General features: G+C 46.2%; 1 protein-coding gene across 3 annotated transcripts; it reads left to right on the top strand.

Moving 5' to 3' along the window:
• Positions 1–371: 371 nt before the first annotated feature.
• On the top strand, positions 372–22755 carry LOC120665323 (sulfate transporter 4.1, chloroplastic-like). Of its 3 annotated transcripts, XM_039944865.1 has the most exons (18): positions 412–937; positions 2195–2243; positions 2348–2549; positions 4149–4317; positions 14231–14296; positions 14389–14496; positions 16228–16335; positions 16409–16474; positions 16814–16874; positions 16993–17120; positions 20030–20071; positions 20224–20340; positions 20436–20487; positions 21537–21675; positions 21772–21857; positions 22020–22096; positions 22177–22228; positions 22345–22755. In XM_039944865.1, exons 1-18 carry the CDS (start codon positions 641–643, stop codon positions 22380–22382), a joined length of 1857 nt encoding a protein of 618 aa, XP_039800799.1. In that variant the 5' UTR covers positions 412–640; the 3' UTR covers positions 22383–22755. The 3 variants fall into 3 exon arrangements, with proteins under 3 accessions (XP_039800797.1, XP_039800799.1, XP_039800798.1); XM_039944863.1 differs by having other exon boundaries at positions 372–937; positions 22177–22755; XM_039944864.1 differs by lacking the exon at positions 14231–14296 and having other exon boundaries at positions 22177–22755.
• The last annotated feature ends 1432 nt before the right edge of the window (positions 22756–24187 follow it).

The raw sequence follows: 24187 nt of genomic DNA, 5'->3' as shown, positions 1-24187 counted from the left end.
ATTCCAAGAATCTTGGAGAGTCAAAATTTTCTAAGTTTGATCAAATTTATATAATAAAATAATAACATTTACGATACTAATTAAGTATCACTAGATTCTTTGTTAGTTATATTTTTGATATCATAAATTTTTGTATTTCTCTCTATAATTTTAGTCAAATTTTGAAATAGTTTGACTCTTTAATATTTTTGAAATGACTTATAATTTGAAATGGAGGGAGTAATTTTTTTTCAATCGTTGTCCACCACAAGCACGCTAAAATGCACCGGTTCCTGCATCCCGTCCAGGTACATCACGATCCTGGACGATGCCCAGATTCGTGGATTCCGTCTGGTACACATCAACGCCTCAATGGTCCACCTCATCATGGAGCAGTTGTCCAATTAGGATAGTCGCATGGCTTCTCAGTAGGAATTCTGGTGGACGACCAGTTTACTCTTATACAAAAAAAAAAACAGAAGAAAATTCCTCGCCGTCGCTCGCTTCCGCCTCCCGTCCCCCCTTCCCCGCCACCTCGGTTGCCTGCCGGCCATCTCTCTGCTAGCTCCCTCGTCGCCCATGTGCCCACCCGCATCTTAATTTTCTGTGCCGACGCGCAATTGAAGCCATGAACACAATTGATTCTTAATTTTCAAATCAAATGGAGAGATCTTACGCGTCAAGGAGCTCCGGCGAACTAGCCACTGCAGCGTCTGGAGGCGGAAGGCCGGTGAAAGTGATACCGCTGCGGCACCCACCAGGTGGTTTTGGGTTGGTCTCCTCCTCCTCGCCGCCCTGGTGGTGGGCGGCGGTGGAAAGGGCTCGGGGCATGAGGCCAGTGGAATGGGCAGAGGCGGCCTTGCCGTGCGTGGCGTGGATGCGGAAGTACAGGTGGAAGGAGGACCTCCAGGCTGACCTCGCCGCGGGCATCACCGTTGGCGTCATGCTTGTGCCCCAGGTATAATATAGATTTTTGTACTGCTTAGGAGATTGAGTATCTCTTTGGAGAGCTTCCAATTGTTAATTTCGCGAAGTCGCAAATTATTTGCAATCGACACAGATATAGAGTTTTAGGATAATCGCGTATTAGAAAGATCGTCTAGCTAATTTGGTGTGTGTTCTCTGCTATTATCGTTCTAAAATATTTCTGTTACGTAGTTTTATGAAGTACCGATTTTTTTTCCCTTATTGAGCTCCTTAATTTATTGGTTGCTCCTGTGCCTGTCTTTATACGAGTGTATGTTTGGTTTTCCTTTTGTTCCGAAGTGGTCACAGTAAATTGTAAAAGGCTATTCTAAATTTAGCGCTTTGTGAGTTCTGGTTCTGATATCGAATGTCTTAATGCACCTTAATGGAGCTATTCAAGTTGCACTGTTGTTGTGAAGATCTTGCGGATTCCATGTATAAGCTGTTTGGGTGCATAATTAATGGAGCCCTGCCTTTTTGTTGACATGGTGTGTTGCTGTTCATGCCATTAGTAAACCAAGGGATACCCCTCAGCTGGTGGATTGTTTGGAGGGGATCACTAGATCTGAAGGTCGATGGTAGTGTAGGGATGCGAGGACATAAGATTTATACAGGTTTGCGCCTCTAGAGTAGCGTAATACCTTACATCCTATTGGGGTGGGTTGTATTGTTCCCTGCGCTCGATTGTTGATTGTTGAGTTGAGGTGCCAACCTAGGGGTGGGGGTAGGGTTACATGAGGAGATCTGGTAGACTCTATCTTCTTTCTTTCTTGTGGGTACCCGGGGGTCACATCCCCCACATGTGGCTTTGAGAAAAACATTGTTCTTTGTAAACAATAGTTTTCTATTCATTCAGTTTTTAGATGAAAGCTACATTTATTAAATGACAGGAGCTTGCCTAAATGACAAGTTGATTGTGCCTGTTGTTAAACTTCAGGATTACAATTTCAATTGTTTGCTTGCATCCACAGTTGTTCCATGTCATTGTTGCTGCTTTGATTAGGTGCAACTTTTGATAGGGTTCATCCTTCACTTTTGTTGAACCTAAATAGAATGATAAATTTACCTATTATCTTTCTATTGCAGACTGCAAATATTCGATAATATGTTATGTTCATAAATGTGGTCGATAAAATAGCCAAAGGCTATGATAATCGAGACATCTTATTAGATGAATCATGCTATTAAATGCGGTCCTTTTAATTTTTCTCCCAATATAAGAGCATAATTTTTTTGTACTATACTCTAGGCAATGTCATATGCAAAGCTGGCTGGCCTTCACCCAATTTATGGGCTCTGTAAGTGTTCCCATATCTAAAGCTTTTCTCCATATTTTCCTTTATGTTCTCAAGTGATCTCAGTTGGTAAATGCAAACCATATCTTTTCATTTCTTCTGAACAGACACAGGCTTTGTCCCGTTATTTGTATATGCAATATTTGGCTCATCACGACAACTAGCAGTTGGTCCAGTGGCACTTGTTTCTCTGCTTGTATCCAATGTTCTTGGGGGTATAGTTAATTCATCTAGTGAGCTGTACACAGAATTAGCCATATTGCTTGCATTCATGGTTGGGATATTGGAGTGCTTGATGGGATTGCTAAGGTAATTCTGTTTACCCAGGAAAATTGGAGCTCTTGTTTATTTTTGATGTCAGAGCATTTGAAATTTCAAGTATTGAAGTTGACCTTTACAGAGAAGAATGTTTGAAACATGTATACAGGTTTACCCTTGTACCGCAATTCCAGAACTCCGAAGGCAGAAACATGAAAATAATCATGTATTGCTTATTGTCTGAGGCTCTGAGCAATAGAGCACTGCCAATGCCAATAGCTTAACATTTAACCTGCTAGCTAAAAATATCTATTATTTATCATGTTAGCTTTCGCAATTGTTTTGGCGAAAATGCTAAGGTGCTATTCCTGGTAATTTTAGCAAAAGTGCATATGAAGTCTTACATTGAAGGGGAAAAGCGCATATCCAAAAGTAACATTTATCTCAGAAGGTAGCACATAGGTCACTCTACTTCCAGGCACAAACTTTAATTTCCTCCATCTATTGTTAAATAGAAAATCCTTCCCTCTACATGTTATCACAAACTTTAATCCCCAGTCATTGCAGAAATAGAGCAATTGGTTCCCATAACAACACAACACCGTCCCAGAGATAAGTTGGCTTTTTGTTGTAGTGTGTCTGCCTGTTCGCTTTTTCTTTTGTGTCTATGTTGGGTCCACAACATATTAAACAAGATTTTGAGAAAAGGAAAACAGCCGCATGCAGATATGCACATACAAGTACTATTATTTTGCTGTTTGCAGTAGCAAGCACAGCTATGTAGTCATACCACCTGGTTTACTGAAAGCTAAAAGTTGGACTGATACATCGAGAAGTACAAGGTTAAATCTCCTGTGCAGCACAATCTTCAAAATTTAAAGATAAAATTAGTATGCCTATCACTAAGTTTGCAGTTAACCTCTATTGCATTTGTTCATGAGATTATCAACCCAGCCATTTGTGTTTGTGCAACTGAAAGACAAGACCTTCATGAACAAGGCTGTAAAGACTACGAGGCCTAGGCACAACCAGATAACATCCTGGCATAGTTCTATAGCTATGGAAATTGGAAGGTACCTGGTGTCCCTATCAGGAAAGCACCAATTTGTGGAACATTGGAAATGTGGACGGGTGAAGGATTCCTGCTTTAGAAAATTGAGTGAAATTATAGGTGTAGATTGCTACGGACAGGTGAGTGATACATGTACCACTCCCATGTCCACCTGGTCCGAATTTCTGATCTTTGTTGTTGGTACAAAGAGTGAGAATTGGGTGCCAGTGCCAACCCTTAACCTGTTGGCTGATAGTTCTACACCCATATGCTGACAGTTTGTGTCAAATCGACATAATACTCTTCTGGCTGCTACTGACCTGGATACCAGCAGACCAGGCTTTCCTGCATACGCAGCTCTCCTGAATGTCTGAGAAAAAGAGATAAATAATGCTCCTGTTCTCTAGTGTTATATCAACGTAAATCATACTTTTCTGTTTGGTTGACCTAAATTGTCCTTGCATGCATTGTGTGACTTCATCCTATGCTCTCTGGCTTAACTATTTTCTTATTTTTGGGAGCAGAACAAATATTTCATCTTGGTATGCTTGTTCTCACTAAGGATATATGACTATTTCATACATTTTATTCTGTTACAGGCTTGGTTGGCTTATTCGTTTCATTAGCCATTCTGTAATATCTGGGTTCACTACAGCTTCAGCCATTGTTATTGGTTTATCCCAGATCAAGTATTTCTTAGGTTACAATGTCACAAGAAGCAGCAAAATTATACCACTTATTGAGAGCATAATTGCAGGAGCTGATCAGGTGGGTTTCCTTGTGTCCCCATGATTTTATTTTTTGCTTATTCCCCATCCTATATTATTCACTGTTTTCTTAGTATTTTTTTTTACCTTTTTCATTTTGCTCCTTATCTTGCATTGCATTGGATTGTCGATACTAAATCGTGTCTTGAAGGGAATTGATAAGTGATACTGGAGAAATCATGCATAAAACTGAATCGTGTTGCAACTCAAGGCAAAGGTTACAACATATAGATCACCAACCATATCTTAGTCTCACTGACTTATAGCAATTAGCAACATGATCATGAGGCCATGATTGGTTGGGATCATGTTGAAGACTGAAGTGGCTAATCCTTCGGTGAAAATATCAATGAACCGCGAAGTCGTCGGGACGTGAATAACGCGAACATCACCGATGGCAACTTGGTCATGAACAAAGTGGATATCAATCTCGACATTCTTTGTTCGTTGATGCTGAACTAGGTTGGTTGACAAGTAGACGGCACCGACGTTGTCACAATAAACCAGCATACTCTTTGACAGAGGACTACAAAGCTCGTGAAGAAGCTGATGGAGCCAACAAGCCTCAACAACACCATTGGCCACTGGAGCGAGAAATTGTATTTTGACGCTTCAACGACCAGGACACCGGATTACCCTGAGGAACATAGTATAACTTGATGTGGATTTGCGCGTGTTAGGGCAACTGGCCCAACCAACATCAGATTATACCACTAGCTTCAATGGTGAGGTAGGGCGAAGTAGGAAACCGTGATCGATTGTTCCCTTGCAAATAGCGTAGGATGCACTTAACTGCTGATAGGTGAGGCTCAAGGGGATCATGCATATGGAGGCAAACTTACTGAACTGCATACGAGATGTCGAGTCGAGTGAAGGTGAGATACTATTAGAGATTGTATAGCTGACTTGTCTTGTACTCCAAGTCTTGTAGACTCTTACTTGTACATCAAGCCGTCTCGGCTATATATATATATATGAAAGGTCACCCCCAGATAGGGTGTGCGGTGTTTCCCCAATCTCGACCTCTCTACATGGTATCAAGAGTTTGGGCCCTAGTTTCCTGGCTCCCAACCCTTTCGCTGTCCTGATTCATGTGCGCCGCTGCCCGGCCCGCACGTCCACGGCCCCACCCGGACGTGCCGCTCCTCTATTCGCGCCGCCCTCAGGCCGCGCCGCTCCCAGGCTGCACCGCCGCCCTCTCTCTCGGTGCCAATCGTCTGATCCTGCGCCATGTCGACGGATTCCTCCACCTCGTCGGCCTCCAGCCCTAGCTCCGGCTTCGGCACGACGCCCGGCACCTCCGACTCCGTCTTCCCAGTCTTCATCAACCCGTACACCTCCGTCAACGTCAAGACCCACGTCCCCATCGAGCTCAACCTCCGGCTGCCAAACTACAACAAGTGGAACGCCTTCTTCACCGCCATGTGCGGCAAGTTTGGCCTTCTGGGTCACATCGACGGCACCATGCGTCCCGTCCGACTGATCCCACTTGGAATTAGCTGGACGCTTGTGTGCATAGCTGGATGTACGACTCCGTCTCTGATGGTGTTCTTGACCTCGCCATGGCGCCAGATCAGACCGCCTGCGCCCTCTACACGGCCATCAGTGATCTGTTCCAGGCGAACCAGGAGCCGCGCGCCGTCATCCTGAACCAGGAATTCGCCTTCTTGGCCCAGGGTGACCTTCCCATCGAGGCTTACACCGCGCAGCTGAAGCAGACCGCCGACGCCCTTCGCGACGTCGGCCACCCCATCCTAGATCGTCAGCTGGTGCTCAACTTGCTAAACGGCATCAACTCGCGCCTCGCCAACACCGTCGATATCATCGCCAACACGAGGCCACTGCCGACCTTCACCGAGGCGGTGAACATGCTCCGCCTGAAGGAACTCCGCCTCACCAACGACAACAAGGTTGCCTCCAACACCACCCTCGCTGCCTCCATGACGGCGGCCTGCACCTCTGCATCCTGCCGCTCGTCGTCCTCGCCCTCTTCTCAGCCCCACGACGGTGGCAAAGGCAAGGGCGGCGGCAGCAACAATGGTGGAGGCGGTCGCAAACAGCAGCAACCGGGCCAGGGTTCCCAGGGAGGAGCGCGCCCCGAAGTCCAGCCCGCTGGCCCATGGGTTTGCTTCAACCCGTGGGCTTGGAGCCCATAGCAGCAGTGGCGCCCTCCCATGGCGCCTCTTCCCCAGGCACACTGCCTTCGTGCCGCCGCAGGTCTCGTCCCCTGCACCTGCGCCCGCCAGCTACCCTGCACCAAGTGGCTGGGACCAAGTGGTTCTCATCGCCACCCTGAACCAGATGGCTCTTCAGGGCGCCAACCCATGGGTGCCCGACACCGGAGCGACATCACACAAGTCCTCCAATGACGGTATCCTTCTCTCCCGCCTTCCCCATTCTTCGTCCTACATTACTGTCGGCAATGGTTCTTCCATACCAATTTGTAGTCGTGGCACTTCTACCCTATCTATAGCTGATCATATTTTTCAACTCAATAATGTTCTTGTCGCTCCCCATCTTGTTCGTAACTTGCTATCTGTTCGACAACTCACCCGTGACAATAACTGTTCTATTGAGTTTGACGCCTTTGGCTTTTCTGTCAAGGATCCAAAGACCAGGACTGTGATTCTTCGCTGCAATAGCGATGGGGACCTCTACACCATCCCCTCTGCTCCTCCCCCAACCACCTACAATCTCATCGCTGCCTCTGCCTCCCTGTGGCACTCACGTCTCGGTCATCCTGCGCCCGCCGCCATAGCTTCGCTTAATAAGATGTCAGACATTTCATGTAAAATACTACTCGTGGTCTTTGTCATGCTTGCCAGCTTGGCAAACACTTTCGATTGCCGTTTACCAGTTCATCATCTAGCACTTTAGCTCCTTTTGAGCTCGTTCATTGTGATGTTTGGACATCTCCAGTGCTTAGTATTTCTGGCTTTAAATATTATCTTGTGATAGTCGATGATTTCACCCACTATTGTTGGACGTTCCCTCTCAGGCAGAAATCAGAGGTTCATACTCATATTGTCAATTTTGTTTCTTACGCTCACACTTTGTTTAGCCTGCCTATTCGATGCTTTCAGGCAGATAACGGCATAGAGTTCGTCAACAACGCCACTGCTACGTTCCTCGCTGCACGTGGCGTCCTACTCCGCACCTCGTGCCCTTACACCTCCGCTCAGAATGGCAAGGCCGAACGCATGCTGCGCACTTGAACAATACAGTTCGCACCCTCCTGATCCATGCCTCCCACCTATTGGGTCGAAGCTTTGGCAACTTCAACCGGCGTCCCTCCACGTCCATCAACAATGACATTCCCTATCATCGGCTCTATCACAAGATGCTAGATTACTCCATGCTTCATGTCTTCAGCTGTCTGTGCTATCCTAACCTTAGTGCCACAACATATCACAAATTGGCTCCTCACTCGTCAGCCTGCGTGTTCATTGGTTACCCCTCTTCCCAGAAGGGCTACCGTTGTCTTGACCTCTCCACTCGTATGGTGATCTCTCGGCATGTCATATTTGATGAAGCTAATTTTCCGTTTGCCCTAAACCCTAAATGTGAGTGCACTACTCTCAGGTAGCGATGGCGTGAGCAAGGACGGCGTTGCACTACTCTCAGGTAGCGCACGCCGCTTTTGCTCAGCGGTGGCCCAGGGTGCGAGGGGAGGGAGGTTGAGTCCCTATCATCGGCGCACCAAGGTGGGTGCGCCAGGGCAATGGAAGAGAGAGGGGATTGAAACTCAGACTCGTGATACCATGAAAAAGAGATGACTCGGGAAAATAGTAGATTGATTATGGGGTGCATAGCATGGGTTACATTTATAGGCAAGGAGGTCCTAGGGTTGGTTTATAGAAAGCACAAAAATAGGAGATCCTTGCATAATTAATCATCTACAAAACCCTAGCAAGAGCACAAGGTCAATGGGCCCGTGCGGCTGCAGCCACGAGGGCCCAAAGGGCCTGACCGAAATACAATCTTCTAACAAAATCGTAAAGGAGAGTGTTGGTAGATGTGGAATCCTCTGTTCCTGACATTGCCAGGCACCTTGTGCAGGGGCGGGCCCAGGCCTATTCAAGGGTATTCATTGAATATCAATTATTTCTGCAATTAGCCCTATGTGATGGTTTAGACAGTAAAAAATTATGGTTTAAGCATGCTAGAGAGAATAATCTCCATTGTATTCCTCCAAACCCTAGAAGGGTGGGCAATATAGTAGCTGTACATGGGCCTCTCATATATACACCAACACCCCCCGCAGTCTGAACTACCGGCGCAGCGGTGTTCAAGACTGGACAACAAAAAAAGCAACACACAGGGACAACACCCCCCCCCAGCCACAACTAGCCACCTGCTACGTTGAGGCTGGCATGAAACTCCGAGAAAGTCGAGGAGGGGAGACCCTTGGTGAAGATGTCGACAAACTGGGAGGTGGTCGGGACATGGAGGACCCGAACATCGCCGATAGTAACCCAGTCGCGAACAAAGTGCAAGTCGATCTCCACATGCTTCGTCCGCTGATACTGAACGGGGTTGGTGGAGAGATACACAGCGCTGACGTTATCGCAGTAGACGAGCGTGCTCTTGGCGAGCGGGCTATGAAGCTCAGCCAAGAGCTGTCGGAGCCAGGACGCCTCTGCCACGCCATTAGCGACAGCACGGTACTCCGCCTCGACACTGGAGCGGTAGACAACCGGCTGCCGGTTGGACGACCAGGAGACAAGGTTGCCGCCTAGAAAGACGGCATAACCGGAAGTGGAGCGGCGAGTGTCCGGACAGCCAGCCCAGTCAGCTTCGGTGTAGACAACAAGCTCAGCAGAGGGAGATCGGTGAAAAACCAGACCGTAGTCAACAGTGCCACGGACGTAGCGGAGGAGACGCTTCAGCGCAGCAAGATGTGACTCCCGGGGATCATGCATATGAAGGCAGACCTGCTGAACGGCATATGTGAGGTCCGGCCTATTGAAAGTAAGGTACTGAAAGGCACCAGCAAGACTCCGGTAGGCAGTAGGATCAGCCACGAGATCACCCATATCAACAGACAGCTTCGCCTGAGTGTCGACAGGAGTGGAACATGGCTTGCAATCAGTCATCCCAGCCTGCTCCAGAATATCAAGTGCATACTGCCGCTGGTGAAGGAGAAGGCCAGAAGGGCGAGGCTCAACAGTAACACCCAAGAAGAGTGATGGAGCTGACCAAAATCCTTCATAACAAACTCCTGCTGCAGAGACGAGATGATGAGCTAAAGCAACTGCTGACTGGAGGCTGTGAGAACAATGTCATCAACATAGAGCAGCAGGTATGCAGTCTCATCTCCACGACGGTAGATGAACAGAGAAGTGTCAGATTTGGCCTCTGTGAATCCAAATATCAGTAAGAACGTGGCAAACCGAGAATATCAAACCCGAGGAGCCTGCTTCAGACCATAGAGAGACTTGTTGAGCCGACAGACCATGTCCGGGCAACTGGAATCCACAAATCCCGCTGGCTGACTACAGTAGATTGTCTATGATAAAGTGCCATGGAGAAACGCATTCTTCACATCCAGCTGGTGCACAGGCCATGAGCGAGAGAGAGCGAGCGAGAGGACCGTGCGCACTGTAGCAGGTTTCACCACTGGACTGAAGGTCTCATCATAGTCCACACCAGGCCGCTGGGTGAAACCCCGGAGAACCCAGCGAGCCTTGTAGCGATCCAGTGTACCATCAGCCCGACACTTATGCGTCCAGATCAACTTGCCAGTGACCACATTGCAACCAGACGGACGCGGCATGAGGTCACACGTCTGGTTGGCAAAAAGAGCCTCGTACTCCTCTTCCATCGCGCGACGCCAGTGAAGATCCGCCAGGGCGTCGCGGACAGATGAGGGTATCGGAGAGATCCGCGGCGCTCCCTCGGTGGCGAAGAGAGTCGCGGGCCGAAGAACCCCAGTCACCCGCCGAGTCACCATGGGATGAATGTGACTAGGGTCCTGATGGATGACAGGCGGGTGGTACACTGCTGGCTCGACACGAGAGTGAGTCGGTGGAGGTGGCGGTGGCGATGGCTCCGGTGTACTGTGCGCATAGCGCGCTGGAGCCTCCGGGGCCGGAGCCGGAGGCCGTGGATCCGGCGCCGGTGCCAGCACCGAACGACGCCGGTACATCTGCACCGGCTGAGCGTAGCGCGCAGGAGAGCCTGGGGCCGTGCGTGGCGCAGCAGGATGCACCGGGGCCGCGCGTGGTGCGACAAAAGGCACCGGGGCCGCGCGTAGCGCAGCAGAGATCACCGGAAGCGGTGTCGGTGTACCAGGAAAACATGCGGGAAAAGGACAGACAGACAAAGGTGGCTGAACCACCGGGTCAGGTGAAAACATGGACTCCAACTCGTGGTCAGGAGAAGATATAGAGGAGGTGGAGTAGGGAAAATCCGACTCGTCAAACACAATGTGCCGGGAGATGAGGTCAAATCAGCGGTACCCCTTGTGGTCAGGGGAGTAACCAAGAAACACACAACGAGTCGAACGGGGTGCCAGCTTGTGAGGAGCAGTGGCGAAGATGTTAGGGTAACATGCACACCCGTAGACACGAAGGTGATCGTAGCTAGAAGGGGTACCGAAAAGAGCATTGTGTGGAGTGGGAGCAGGGGAAGCCGTGGACGGAAGGCGGTTGCGCAAGTAAGTGGTGGTGTGGAGACTCTTAGCCCAGAAGCGGGGAGGCAGAGAGACCTGGATCAGAAGGGTGCGCATGACGTCGTTCGTGGTGCGAATCATCTGCTCAGCCTTGCCGTTCTGGGGAGAGGTATACGGACAAGACATACGCAGCTGAACACCCCGAGAGAGAAAGAAAGAACGGGAGGTGTTATCGAACTCACGCCCATTGTCACACTGGACGACCTTAATGGTGAGGCCGAACTTAGTAGACACCCAGGCAAAGAAGTGGAGGAGTGTGGGAAAAGTCTCAGACTTGGTGCGCAAAGGAAAAGTCCAAGAGTAATGAGAGAAATCATCAACCACCACCAGATAGTATTTATAATCAGAAATACTGGGTATAGGGGATGTCCACAGATCACAGTGAACAAGATCAAAGGCATATGTCGCGTGCGAAGAAGAAGAAGAAGAAAAAAGAAGTCTAACATGACGACCTAGCTGGCACGCATGACAGAGGTGCTCAGCAGGGACCCTAGTACAAGGAACATCTGTACTGCGACTAAGCTGAGCCAAAACGTCGCGGCCAGGGTGACCAAGCCGGTGGTGCCAGGTGATGGAAGAAGAAGTCACGGCAAAGGCAGCTGACGAAGTAGAAGTCGAAGGCGGAGCAGCGGAAGCAGGAAGACTAAGGGTGTAAAGGGGCCTCGAGCTGTCACATCGGAGGAGCGGACGCTGAGAAGCCGAATCCTTCACAGTAAGACCAAATGAGTCAAATTCGACAGAATAAGAATTGTCAGCTGTAAACTGGCGAATGGATAGAAGGTTATGAACTATCTGAGGAGCAACAAAAACATTGGAAAGACGAAAGGAACCAAGAGCAGAACCCACGAAGGTGGCAGGAAGACAAGACCCATCACCAATCATGATAGAAGAAGGACAAGAAGGATGTGGGGGTCGGACAGAAGAAAGGATACCAGCATCTGGGGTGGTGTGGAAGGAGGCACCCGAGTCAGCGATCCACTCGGTGCTGATCGGCGGTGTCAGCCCCATGGTGCTGAAGGACTGCGCCAGCGCAGCCTAGTCCCACCCCCCAGGCCAGGTCGGAGGCTGGCTGGGCTGAGCGGGTGGAGTCCAGGACGGCGCGAACAGGGGAGCAGCACTGGTGAACATGGCCGCCGGCTGGAGCTGGGGACGAGCCCCCCCTTGACCCTGAAACGGCCACATCGAGATGCGCCCTGACCATGGGTTGCTGAAGGATGGCCAGGGCGTACCTCCAGGGGCAGAAGCAGGAGCCGGAGCCGGCGTGCCCCGACGACCCCCACCAGCACAACCACTGGTACCACCACCACTAGTAGCAGTGCCACCAGCACCACCAGCACCACCCCCCCCCCCCCCCGACGACGCCCATCACGCCCCCTCCCCACCCCCGCTCGGCCCGGGGGGAGGAGCACCAAGGAGAGAGGTGGCAGGCGAAGCGGAGGAAGCCGGTGGTGCAGCCACAAGCGCGGTGGAGGAGGAGGACGATCCGGTCGCAGGACCCCGGGTGATCTCTAGGACGAGGTCGTCTCGGACCTGCAGAAAGGAGGGGAAGGGCCTCTGGCGGGTGATACATGTCCGCAGGTGATCATAGGTGCTGTTGAGACCCCGCAGGACATTGAGCACCAAGACCCGGTCAGGCACCGGGCACCAAAGGTCGTGAAGAGCATCAGCCATGCCCTTCATCCTCCTGCAGAACCCACCAACAGAGAGGTCCCCCTACTCGAAGGTGCGGAAGGAGGTGTCGAGCTGGAGAGCGCGGGCCTCGGCGTTACTGAGGAACTGCCCCTCGAGCGCCAGCCAGGCCTGGCGCGCGGTGCCGCCGTGAGTCCTGACGATGTCCTGCAGATTTAGGGAGATGGTCCCAAAGATCTAGGACATGGCAACGTTGTCGGGGTGCAGCCACACCATGTCTCGCGCCTCGACCGGCGTGTCGAGGAGGACGTGGTCGTCGAGGGCGTAGCGGCGGAGGGCGAGGAGGACCTGGTCCCGCCAGCGCCCGTAGGAGGAGGATGTAGCGTCGAGGAGGACGGAGACCAGGGCCTTGATGTTCTGGACACCGGCGGCCTGGAGGTGAAGCTGGGCGACCATGGGATCGGTCGGGTCGAGCCGGGGTCCAGAACCAGAGGGCGGAGCCTGGTGGGAAGAAGAGGCGGCGTGCTCCGCCTCGGCGACCCGGCGAGCGAGAGCATCGGCCGCGGAGCGCTCGCGCTCCCAAGCGAGTGCGGCCGCGCATACACGCTCCTGGGCTGCTGCAGCCTCAGTCTTGGCGGCAAGGAGGGCTGCTGCAAGGGCGGAGTCGGCCGTAGCGACCCCGGCGAGAAGGGGCTGCTTGCCCACAGCGATGGCAGTGGCCCGGTGGGCATCCCGAAGGAGGAAGGGGCCACCGGGAGGAGGAGCGGCGCCAGCGTGGGGAAGGGGGGCGACGCCCAGGCCGGCCGCGCCAGGCAGGGCAGCGGTGGTGGGCAAGGCGCCTGCGGGGCCGCGCCCGCGGCACCTTCGGCGGCCAGGCCGGCGGCGCCCGCGGCGGCGGGCAGGACGGCGGGCAGAGGCTGCGGATCCGCGACGGCGGCGGCCAGGGCCGGCGTGCCCGCGACGGCGGCGGACGGGGCGAGCCCGCCCTCCGCGGCAGCGCCCAGGCCCGGCGCCACTGCGGCAGCAGCGAGGGCGGCGGCGGGCTGCCAGGGGCCGCGCGCGCCTGCAGGCTGATACCATGCTAGAGAGAATAATCTCCATTGTATTCCTCCAAATCCTAGAAGGGTGGGCAATATAGTAGCTGTACATGGGCTTCTAGATGAGCCTCTCATATATACACCAACAAAGCATTTAATTTTTTTACCTTTTGAAGTTTTGAATACACACACTACAGATCTTGAGCCCGCCTCTGGCTTGTTGCTATAGTGCTTAGGTAGACATGATCTCATTTCATGATCCACTGGAATCCTCTGGTTTGTATTTACTTGAAATTTAAGTAAGAAAGTTAAGCAATATTTTAACAAGTTTTGTAGACTCAACAATCTCTGTGTCACTATTCTGCAGTCATGTATTGTTTCAAAAATCTGATTATTGGAACAACTTAATGAGACTAAGATTTAAATTGTATTGCCCTTGTAAATTAAAATTTGTTATGTTCTTTTAACTGTAGTGAACTATGCTTACGTTTAACACCTACTGTCCATATTGCTTAGACTACATTGTAACCAACCATGCTTAGTCACTGCCTAATAATATTAGTTCCTTTTCGCAGTTCTCCTGGCCTCCATTTGTCATGGGATCAGCTTTTCTTGTGGTTCTTCTAACTATGAAACATCTTGTACGTTTTTATTTCTTTATTTATCATAGAAATTTTCCCTATATTATGTTCCATTATTGTTGTTTCATGTTTGTGACCCTAGAACTTTGCAGGGAAAATCTGATAAGAGATTGCGTTTCCTAAGAGCTTCGGGCCCTCTTACAACAGTTGTGCTTGGAACAATTTTTGTGAAAATTTTCCATCCACCAGCCATACCAGTGGTGAGATAAGCTCATCAGCTTATTTATTTGTAGTTTGGTTAGGAGATATAAACCATGCATGGTCTTTACAAGAACAAATTGCAAATTTAATCTGATAACAGAACTATTTAATGTTTTGAGGCTATACATGTCAATTATGTTTTTTTTATTACCATGCTTTACTCAAATTCAATAGCCCAATATGTAGTTTTTGCCTTATCTGTGCAGATAAGACAAAGATAACAACCATACCATAGAATCTTCTAAAAGTTTCTACAAAAGTTTCTGTTGATTTTTGTAGAAATGTTTAGAACATTCCTTGTGCACTAGCCACAAATTTGACCAACGGGGGTGTTATGCCAATATGCCACTAGATAATCTGATATAAACTTTGAATATGTTTCATTTTTCATTCTCTTTTTCTTCACACTCTTGTACACATTGCTTTCCTCTGAAGAAAATATGTGATATTTTTGTCCGAAAGAAATGCTTGTTTGTACATACTACAGTGAAAAAACAACAAAACCTCTACCTTTTGTGCTTCATTATGTAGTTTGTGGATGTGGTCTATGGGGGTAACGGGTCGGTTTTACAATGTACTTCTCAATTTATTTCATTTTCTTATCGTTAACAACCAATTTGGCCCTTATTGTGCTGCCTGGACATACTTTTGCTCCCTGACCTCCCAAATTCACCGATCTATATTACTATTTGTTCTGTCTTCTCTCTTTACTTGTTTGGGTTGCCGTCTAAGCTTGCTGATTAACACCCAGTAGCTTAGGCAGCCAAGGAGATGGAAAAAAAGAGAGGCAGCTTTGGCTCTTATCTACTGCTAGTTTGCTGGAATATCAGTGAAGCGTAGGCATATTCTTTTGATCCAACGTCAACAGTGCAACCCCTACTTTTCCTCTAGCCTTACTCTCTGACACAATTAACTTTTACCATCCTTACAGAGTGTGATCGCACGCAAATGCCTTGTCAGTGACTCAGCTGGACCTGAATGCCCCTACCCCCTTCTTGTGCTCACATCTCCCATCAAAACTTTTAGTTGGTCATGAAGAATAATACAGTTTACGAAAATAGAGATATTTCCCATACTATTTTAAAAAATATAGATTTATGATCCTATTTCAAGGAACTATAGATTTAGTTCTACAATATTTCTCAAACCTGCACATTTCAATTGCCTATCATCATATTATTTTTACTTGGATGCCCAACTTGCAGTGTAAGAGAAACCTCGAGTCCATCATATTCCATTCCATTTGCTCAAAATATTGTTCCATGTTGTTGATACATTGGTTATGCAGTAATGAGCCTGATCCAACAAGGCAACCAAGTCAGCTGGGCATTGGTTGTTTTCTGCTTGATCAGGTTCGCCAGTTCATGATAGTGTAAAATGGTACATGAAATCTCAATGACATGGAGGAAGCTTTTGCGTACACTGAAGAAGAGACAATGTGCCTCGAAGTTATGTTTGCTGTTGGTGCAGCATACTGTTTAGATACAGTAGAAGATAATAGCAATGATTAAACCTGGTATTATATAGTGCAATGGGCTCCACTAATTATATAGTAGTTTGTTCAAAAGGTTTCTTCAAAAGGGATCTTAATATGGATTTTTCTGATAGATTAGACACATAATTATAGTTATGTAAAAAACCACTCAATTTATTACCATGTTTATGTCAAAATATACCACACTATGATGGACAACAACATCACAAGTAAAGCTATATCTCTCCTATGTTAGGTTGGTGAAATACCACAAGGTCTTCCCAAGTTCTCCATTCCTCGAGGATTTGAGCATGTATTGTCGCTTACACCAACTGCAGCACTTATCACTGGTGTTGCCATTTTGGTAAGAAATTTGTTTAGAACTACTTTTCTTAACTTTCCTTAGTGACTATTAAGAAATTGACCATATGATTCAGGAATCTGTTGGTATTGCTAAAGCTTTGGCGGCAAAGAACGGGTATGAGTTGGACTCCAACAAAGAGGCAAGCCATTATCAATAACTAACCTGTTTGTTGCTAGAAGCTGATGGACATTGTTGCCACAGATGTAATTTGACACCAAAGCATATTACGTTTGAGCTAGTGTGATATATTAGATCTCTTTATTTTATAGCATATGAAATCTTAGTAAATTATTGCACAAACTCAACTGCTACCTCAAAGGTGCTTTAATGATTCACAAATTTACAATGGTTGAATAACAAATTTGGTTTACAGAATATATGGAACTATATGTGCTTTTGTATTTAGAAATGCGCCTTTTCTCCCCTGCAATATAATTTGTTCAAAGTAACTGTTGCATTCATGTTTTCATTGGCACAGTTATTTGGTCTGGGTATAGCAAATATCTGTGGTTCATTTTTCTCTTCATATCCTGCCACAGGTAAAATATTTTATCAATATATGATGAGGAATAACCTAGTGCTCATCTTGATCTGAATATCGTGTTTTAGCTGCTAGAGCAAAACTTTCAAATCTAATATTGCTGGCTGTCCATGCAGGCTCTTTTTCTAGGTCAGCTGTGAATCATGAAAGTGGAGCGAAAACCGGGTTATCTGGAATCATAATGGGCATAATCATTGGTAGTGCTCTCTTGTTTATGACACCGTTATTTACTGACATACCTCAGGTATGACGGATATATGTCATTATGGTTCTCTGTTTTAAACATAACCTTTGTGTGTGTATGTGTGTTTTTGTCTAGAAACCCATTATTTTATCTATCAAATTTTCTGCTTCGCGCACTCTTAGCAATTTGTCTTGTGACTGTTTCGAGATAACTGCCATACATAGTTAGACAGCATGGCTTGAAAAGGATTAGGGTATTGGACACGGCTGGTAGTCTCTGATTTTTTTTTCTTTTGATAAAGGAATCTCTATTGAACTTGGAACATTACATCAATATGATACAACCGAACCAAGAGCACTTCCAGCCTATGCATAGCTAAGACACGCACGGCATAAAACAAAGTAAAAAAAGAAAAACTAATGACATGAAAACTATCATGACACAAATGAGCAAACACATCGTCTCCAACGTCATCCACCACCATTTGCAACACTTGGATTGCATAGTCCATATGGGGCATATGGGCCTACAGTATATATGGGCCTTGATATACTTAACGGCCCACTCCGCCTTTAAAACCCAAGGCAGAAGGGGGAGGTTCTTAATCATTGAGTTTGAACAAGTGAAGCAGATGTTGCTTTCAATTTTGTGCTGTAGTAAATAAATCTGCCACTTGTGAGTGATATATCAAGATGTACCATCTGCTGTTTGAATAGATATCTACCATTTGACTGAGACAAGTCTCCCTTAAGTTTAGGTATTGTCTCTACAGGTATGTCAAGTCAGCTCACCATGAGGACTCTATATATGCATCATCCCTAATGGGCAGTACTCATCTTCTCAAATCTCCCACGTTCTATTTTTTCGCCGCCGTCGCGGCCCATTCCAGCTGACGCCCATTGTGGCACCATCCTTCGCATCGTCTGTCACAGTCGTGTCTAGCCAGCCGCTAGTTGTGGCTTCGTTCATCTGCCGCTCATCAGAGGATTCGCCGTCCCTTCATGGCTGTCCACCCATCCAATTCCGCCATCCCTTTGTCTTCGTCTGCCTGTCCACGGATTCTGCACCATCTGCTCATCCATGGTCTCACAGCAGGCCATTGCTGCCCCGTCCACCAGCACGGCCTCCATATCCTATCTGCTCCTCTTCTTCTGCTGCACGGGAGGTGGGTTTTCTGCCTGGTGATATCAGCCGCCCATGCATGGTGTGTTCTGCTGCTTTTCTCCATGAAGTGGTGGACCTACTCATGGTTTCTCTACTGTTGGTCAAGTGATACTACTCTACTAGATTCATGATGCCGCAAATCAATGCCATTGTTATCACTATCACTCTAGATGGTCAGAATTATCCTGAGTTGGCTTTCTGTGTACAAACTGCATTGAGGGGCACTGTTCTGCTTTCACTTAACTAATGATGCCCCTGCACTCCAGGCTGATGGTACTAATGCTAACGAAATTAAAGATTGGCAAATTAATCGTGGAAAACTAATAGCTACCATGGTCAATAGCGCTAAGAAATCTATGGTTATGTGTCTTTCTAAGTTCAACAACAACAACAACAACAACATAGCCTTTTTTCCCAAGCAAGTTGGGGTAGGCTAGAGATGAAACCCGAAAGAAATAAGTTCAAAATAGCCAAAACCATTTGGTCTTCGTTGAAGGAGCAATTTGTCCAGGATAGTGGTGCCTTTTACATCTCTCATGCAACAAACTCATGTAATCTGGATGATATGCCATTGATGAGTACTACTCTGACTTTGTTCGTCCGATGTGTTCACAGACGTCATCTCTCATGCAACAAACTCATGTAATCTGGATGATATTCCATTGATGAGTACTACTCTGACTTTGTTTGTCCGATGTGCTCACAGATGTCAATGATAGGTGATTGTACGGCTGATGGCCGTCCAAAACACAATCTATTAAGTTCTTTATATATAGTTTTCTCATGGGAGTAAGGGAAGAATTTAATTCCATTGGTACAAGGCTACTTCACGACTCCCCTAATGTCACCATGGCAAGTCCTTTGTCTAAATTAATTGCTGAAGAGACTCACCTCTAGTCTATGTCTGCTCCTTATATGTCTATGCCTCACAGTGTGTAGGCAGCTTCTCAAAGGACTTGCACCTAAAGGTGCCTCTTGGGAGCAAATGTAAGTTTCAGGGATGAGACCCAATTGTGGATTGTTGGGGGTGCTAAGGGTCTTGCTGCCCTGGGCCTAGGGTGAGCAAACCAGCTAGGTCAGTAGCTGGAAGTGTTCCCGGTCAGGTCCTTTTCTCCTAACCTAGTAAAGTCTTTTTTTCTGTTGTAAGAACAACCCACTCCTCACTCTGATCCAAGGCGGGATGTGGGGTTCTGTTATTGGATCATTCTCTTCTTAATACAATGATACGCAGCTCTCCTGCGTATTCGAGGAAAAAAAAAAGAGCAAATGTAAGCACTATGGCAAGATTAGCCATAGTGGAAGAACTATTTCTCTGAGCACCCGAAGAAGTGGGCTGAGTACCGTGCTCACCGTGCTGCTCGTGATTGTGGTACAACACCTGCTCCTAGAGGATCAGTGTCTGTTGCTGCTGCTTCACCTATTAGTGCACCTTTGTCATCTTGGATGATAAGGACAAATCCAACTAACATGGAAGATAAAAGTTCTTATCTATTTTATAGTAGGGGCACACAAGTGGGTTCTAATAACTCCTGAATAAATATTTTGTGGCCACAGTACAACTACAACACCCACTTCACAGCTGTGCTGTGTAAATGTTCATCATTTTGAGTGTATGTTTGACTTCTACTTCTTGCTACAAATGGTTATACCTGCCTATTTTGGCATTTTTTTCCTCTCTTGATGCAATGATACACAGCTCTCCTGTGTGTCTGAGATAAATGTATGTTTGGGTTTGCTATGGTAAATAATTTATGTAAACCAGAGTACACGTATATGCTAATTTGATCTTAATTTCTTTTCCCCAGTGTGCATTGGCTGCAATTGTGATTTCTGCTGTTACTGGCCTGGTAAGGGCGTTTTAATATCATACTTAGCACATACAATGATTCAAACAGATAGTTTGTGTTGCTTTTTTCTCCTTGTTTTTAATTCTTGCTTTGCGAGTTAAACATTTTCACATACAATTTCTCATGGATATTGGTGTACTGATGATATCCAGGTAGATTATGAAGAGGCCATCTTCTTGTGGCGTATTGATAAGAAGGATTTCTTTTTATGGGCAATCACATTTATCACAACATTAGTTTTTGGCATTGAGATTGGCGTCCTTGTTGGGGTAACTTGAAAGCCATCTATTTTCAACTGATCATAGATTTGTCAAATTTGACATCAAAAGCCACATCTTGTTAACTTTAACATTTTCCTTTGTAGGTTGGATTCTCATTGGCCTTTGTGATCCATGAGTCGGCAAATCCGCATATAGGTATGAGAGTTGGTTCCAGTCAGCTAAATAGTGCCATAGTTCTCTGGATTATGGATTGTTAGATTCAGGTTTTGTCTTAAATTTGCATCCTTTTAATAGTAAGAATAGTTAAGGGGTGCATCTCTTCAATTTGCAAATTGGAATTGGAGAACCTAATAATTCAGTGCATATAATAAATAAACAAGTGAACAAATTATGTAAATGAAGCTAAAAGACCACAGAAAATCTCTAGATCTAACACATACAGGAAGCTAGCAATCATTAATAAAGGAAAAGATGACTCGTGAGCAGCTATGTAGCCCAGCCCATGATTGCTATATTGTTTCCCAAGCCCCTACTCTGGTCTAGAACCATACTGTTATAATATGAAAATGGTAGACAAAGAGAGCTCCTCAAAGGGAGCTTGTGAATAGTAAAAATTGCCTTCTTTCTCATTTATCTCAGTCTCTATATATAGAGGAATTACATGGGAGCACTAATGCTTATGATATTAGTGTAGATCTTGGATTCACTCTCTAAGGGCAGCAATAAGGTGGGTTTATGGCTGGTTCATGTCCATAACAAAAGCCTTAAACCCATGGCAATAATCCCATGGTGGCTGCATGGAAGAGGTCAATAATGACCTTTTGTAACACTCCCCCTTTGACTGAGTCCATCTTGAGATCAACATGTTCTTTGATTCCTTTGAAAACCCCCGTGGGAAAAAAAAGGAATAATTTGTCCTTTGATTACTCTATCATAAACCTGAGGGTTTAAGGATTAATTTATGCCTTGTTTATCTCTAGAAAAACCCCATTGGGGAAAACATGAGATATGGCATTCTCTTGTGTCAATCATTGTCTTATCCACATTCCTCCAAGAAAAACCCTATGGAAAAAAAAAACCGAGGAACATGTGCATGGATATGCCACTCCTGATGGTACTGAGAGAACAGATATTAGTTGGAAATATTTAATACATTGGAATCATTGTTCTTTCTGTCACTGTGTTGAAGATTTTTAACTTTTTGGTTGGAGCTGATCTGCCCTTGCTTGATGGTCCTCGTACAGCTGTGTTGGGTCGTTTACCTGGCACCACTGTATACAGGAATATATTACAGTACCCTGAGGCCTTTACGTATAATGGGATAGTAGTAGTTCGAATTGATGCACCCATCTACTTTGCCAACATTAGCTACATCAAAGACAGGTAAATTAATTGGTCTTTTTTTTGTCATTTGTGCTATTAAATGGTCTTTGTTACAATATAATGTAAGCACTTCTGGTAATTGTAATCCTTTGTCAGGTTGCGTGAATATGAACTCAACCTTCCAAATTCAAACAGGGGACTTGACGTTGGAAGGGTCTATTTTGTGATCCTCGAGATGTCCCGTAAGACATTATTTTCTGTTGCATTGTTTACAGGAGGCTCGTGAAATATTGCTTTCTGCAACAAATCGTTCTTGGTTGTGTTGGTTTCGAAAAGAAAGTTATGAGCTTTTATTGGGCTTTCCGAATCACTTGTTAAAATGATAAAAGATTTTGGTCATGCAGCTGTTACATATATTGACTCGAGTGCTGTTCAAGCTCTTAAAGACTTGCACCAAGAATACAAAGCACGCCATATCCAGGTTCTTCTCATGGGCACACTTCATTGTTGCACTAATCTGCGCGTAAGCAGTATTCAAAACCTTTTTTTTACTGGTTGCAGATTGCCATAGCTAACCCGAACCGACAGGTGCACCTACTGCTCTCAAGATCAGGTATCCTTGACTTGATAGGTGCTGCATGGTGCTTCGTGCGAGTGCATGATGCTGTGCAAGTGTGCCTACAGCATGTGCAGAATGCATCTTCCAGTGCATTGAAGCTACCTTCACAGGCATCAGGGGACTCGGCAGATTCCATTTCAACTTCTAAGGAAGAGCAGCGGCGTATAAAGCAGGATGGCTTCTTCAAGAACTTATGGAAGGCAAAGAACGGGAATGCTGACTCCAGTGCTGAGGTGCAACCACTGCTCCAACAAAATCTTGTGTAATACTAATACTACATGGAGGGACTCACTCCCTGCACTGCCCTGTGTGTGTGTATGTGTGTGTGTTTATTTGTCTTTGTTAACTTGTTACTGTGACATGAAGGGAAGAAAGGGAAAAGCGCCGTTGTTATTATGCCGTTCCTTTTCCCCTTTTGATACATATAGGGGTGCCTACAATGGTTTGAAAGCACTGTAAAAGGACATTCGTATTATGTGCAATATGGACGAACAATTGGAACCTTTTTCTTTTTATTAAAAGAGATATCTTTTTTCTCACAAATTGAGAACAGTTGGAACTTTTTCTCATAAATTGAGAACATTTGGAACTTAGTTTTACATGTGCGTACTTCGATAAATGATGGCGCTGAAATATTTCTTCCGTGGGATCTTAGATTCCATCACCTTCTTATACAGAGGTTTTCCTTTTTCACAAGGGGACTCGTTTTCAATAACATTACATCGAGGTGCTAGGCAGTCTTGTCTGCATAGACGGTTGTACACTGCTTCTAAAAAAGAAAAGAGATATTTCAAACACGTCAATTTCATTTGAATTCGCACTAACTGAACTACTCAAGCAGCAGCAAAGCAAATACCGGAGCATGGCAGCAGCAAAGCAAATACTGGATCATGCGACAGAGCCCTACGACGTTTGTATTACATCAACAATTCCCAAATCAACGGATACAAATCTCCGCGTGACACCTATTAGTGAACAAAAATCAGCACAAGCAAATCACATCGATTCATATCTGAGCATCAGATCATCCACGCCTCCACCGAGTCCATGGCGTTGCCACTGGGGGCGGGATTAGTCGTCTCAGGTCAGCGCCTCTCCCCTTTCCCCTAAGGGCTATGGCTCAAGAACAAGACTGAAGACTACTGTACAAATTATATCAGTGGCAATCTGATTAACAATTCACTGATGTCTTCTGCAAATCTTGCAAACACGAAATATATTCAATGTTTCAGATTTTGCTAAAGTAGGCCACTCCAGTAACTGGTACTCCTGAATCCTGATGGGACTGGGAGAACAGATATTAGTTGGAAATATTTAATACATTGGATTGGAATCATTGTTCTTTCTGTCCCTGTGTTGAAGATTTTTGACTTTTTGGTTAGAGCTGATCTGCCCTTGCTTGTACATGTTTTGATGGACCTCGTACAGCTGTGTTGGGTCGTTTACCTGGCACCAATATATACAGGAATATATTACGGTACCCTGAGGCCTATACGTAAAATAGGATTCTGGAAAGCATATGGTTAGGTAATAGATTTTTACGAGACCACCCTCAACTATATAACATAGTCAAGAAAAGAAAAAAACAAGATACAGTGGCTGATTCCAAACCTATCTTGGCGCAGAGATTTTATTGGCAACAAGTTAGCGATGTGGAACAATCTTGCCTCACATCTGCCAACGGTGAAACTAAGCCAAGAGAGATGATTTCAAATGGAATTTAGACCAACAAGGTGTTTTTATAGTAAAATCACATTATCTGGGACTAATCCATCAAGACATTCCTAATCTAAACAAGAGAATTTGGAAACTGAAACTCCACTCGAGCTAAATTTTTTTTCTCTTAGGCGAGGTGTCATTCTTACAAAAGATAATCTAGCTAAACGGAACTGGCAAGGAAACCAACAATGCTTCTTCTGTCATGAAAATGAAATGATACAACATCTATTTTTT

Source organism: Panicum virgatum, chromosome 3N (genome assembly GCF_016808335.1).
Source record: "Panicum virgatum strain AP13 chromosome 3N, P.virgatum_v5, whole genome shotgun sequence".
Classification (NCBI taxonomy): Eukaryota; Viridiplantae; Streptophyta; class Magnoliopsida; order Poales; family Poaceae; genus Panicum; species Panicum virgatum.
The sequence above is the reverse complement of the archived record's forward strand: the minus strand, read 5'-3'. Positions and strand labels throughout refer to the sequence as shown.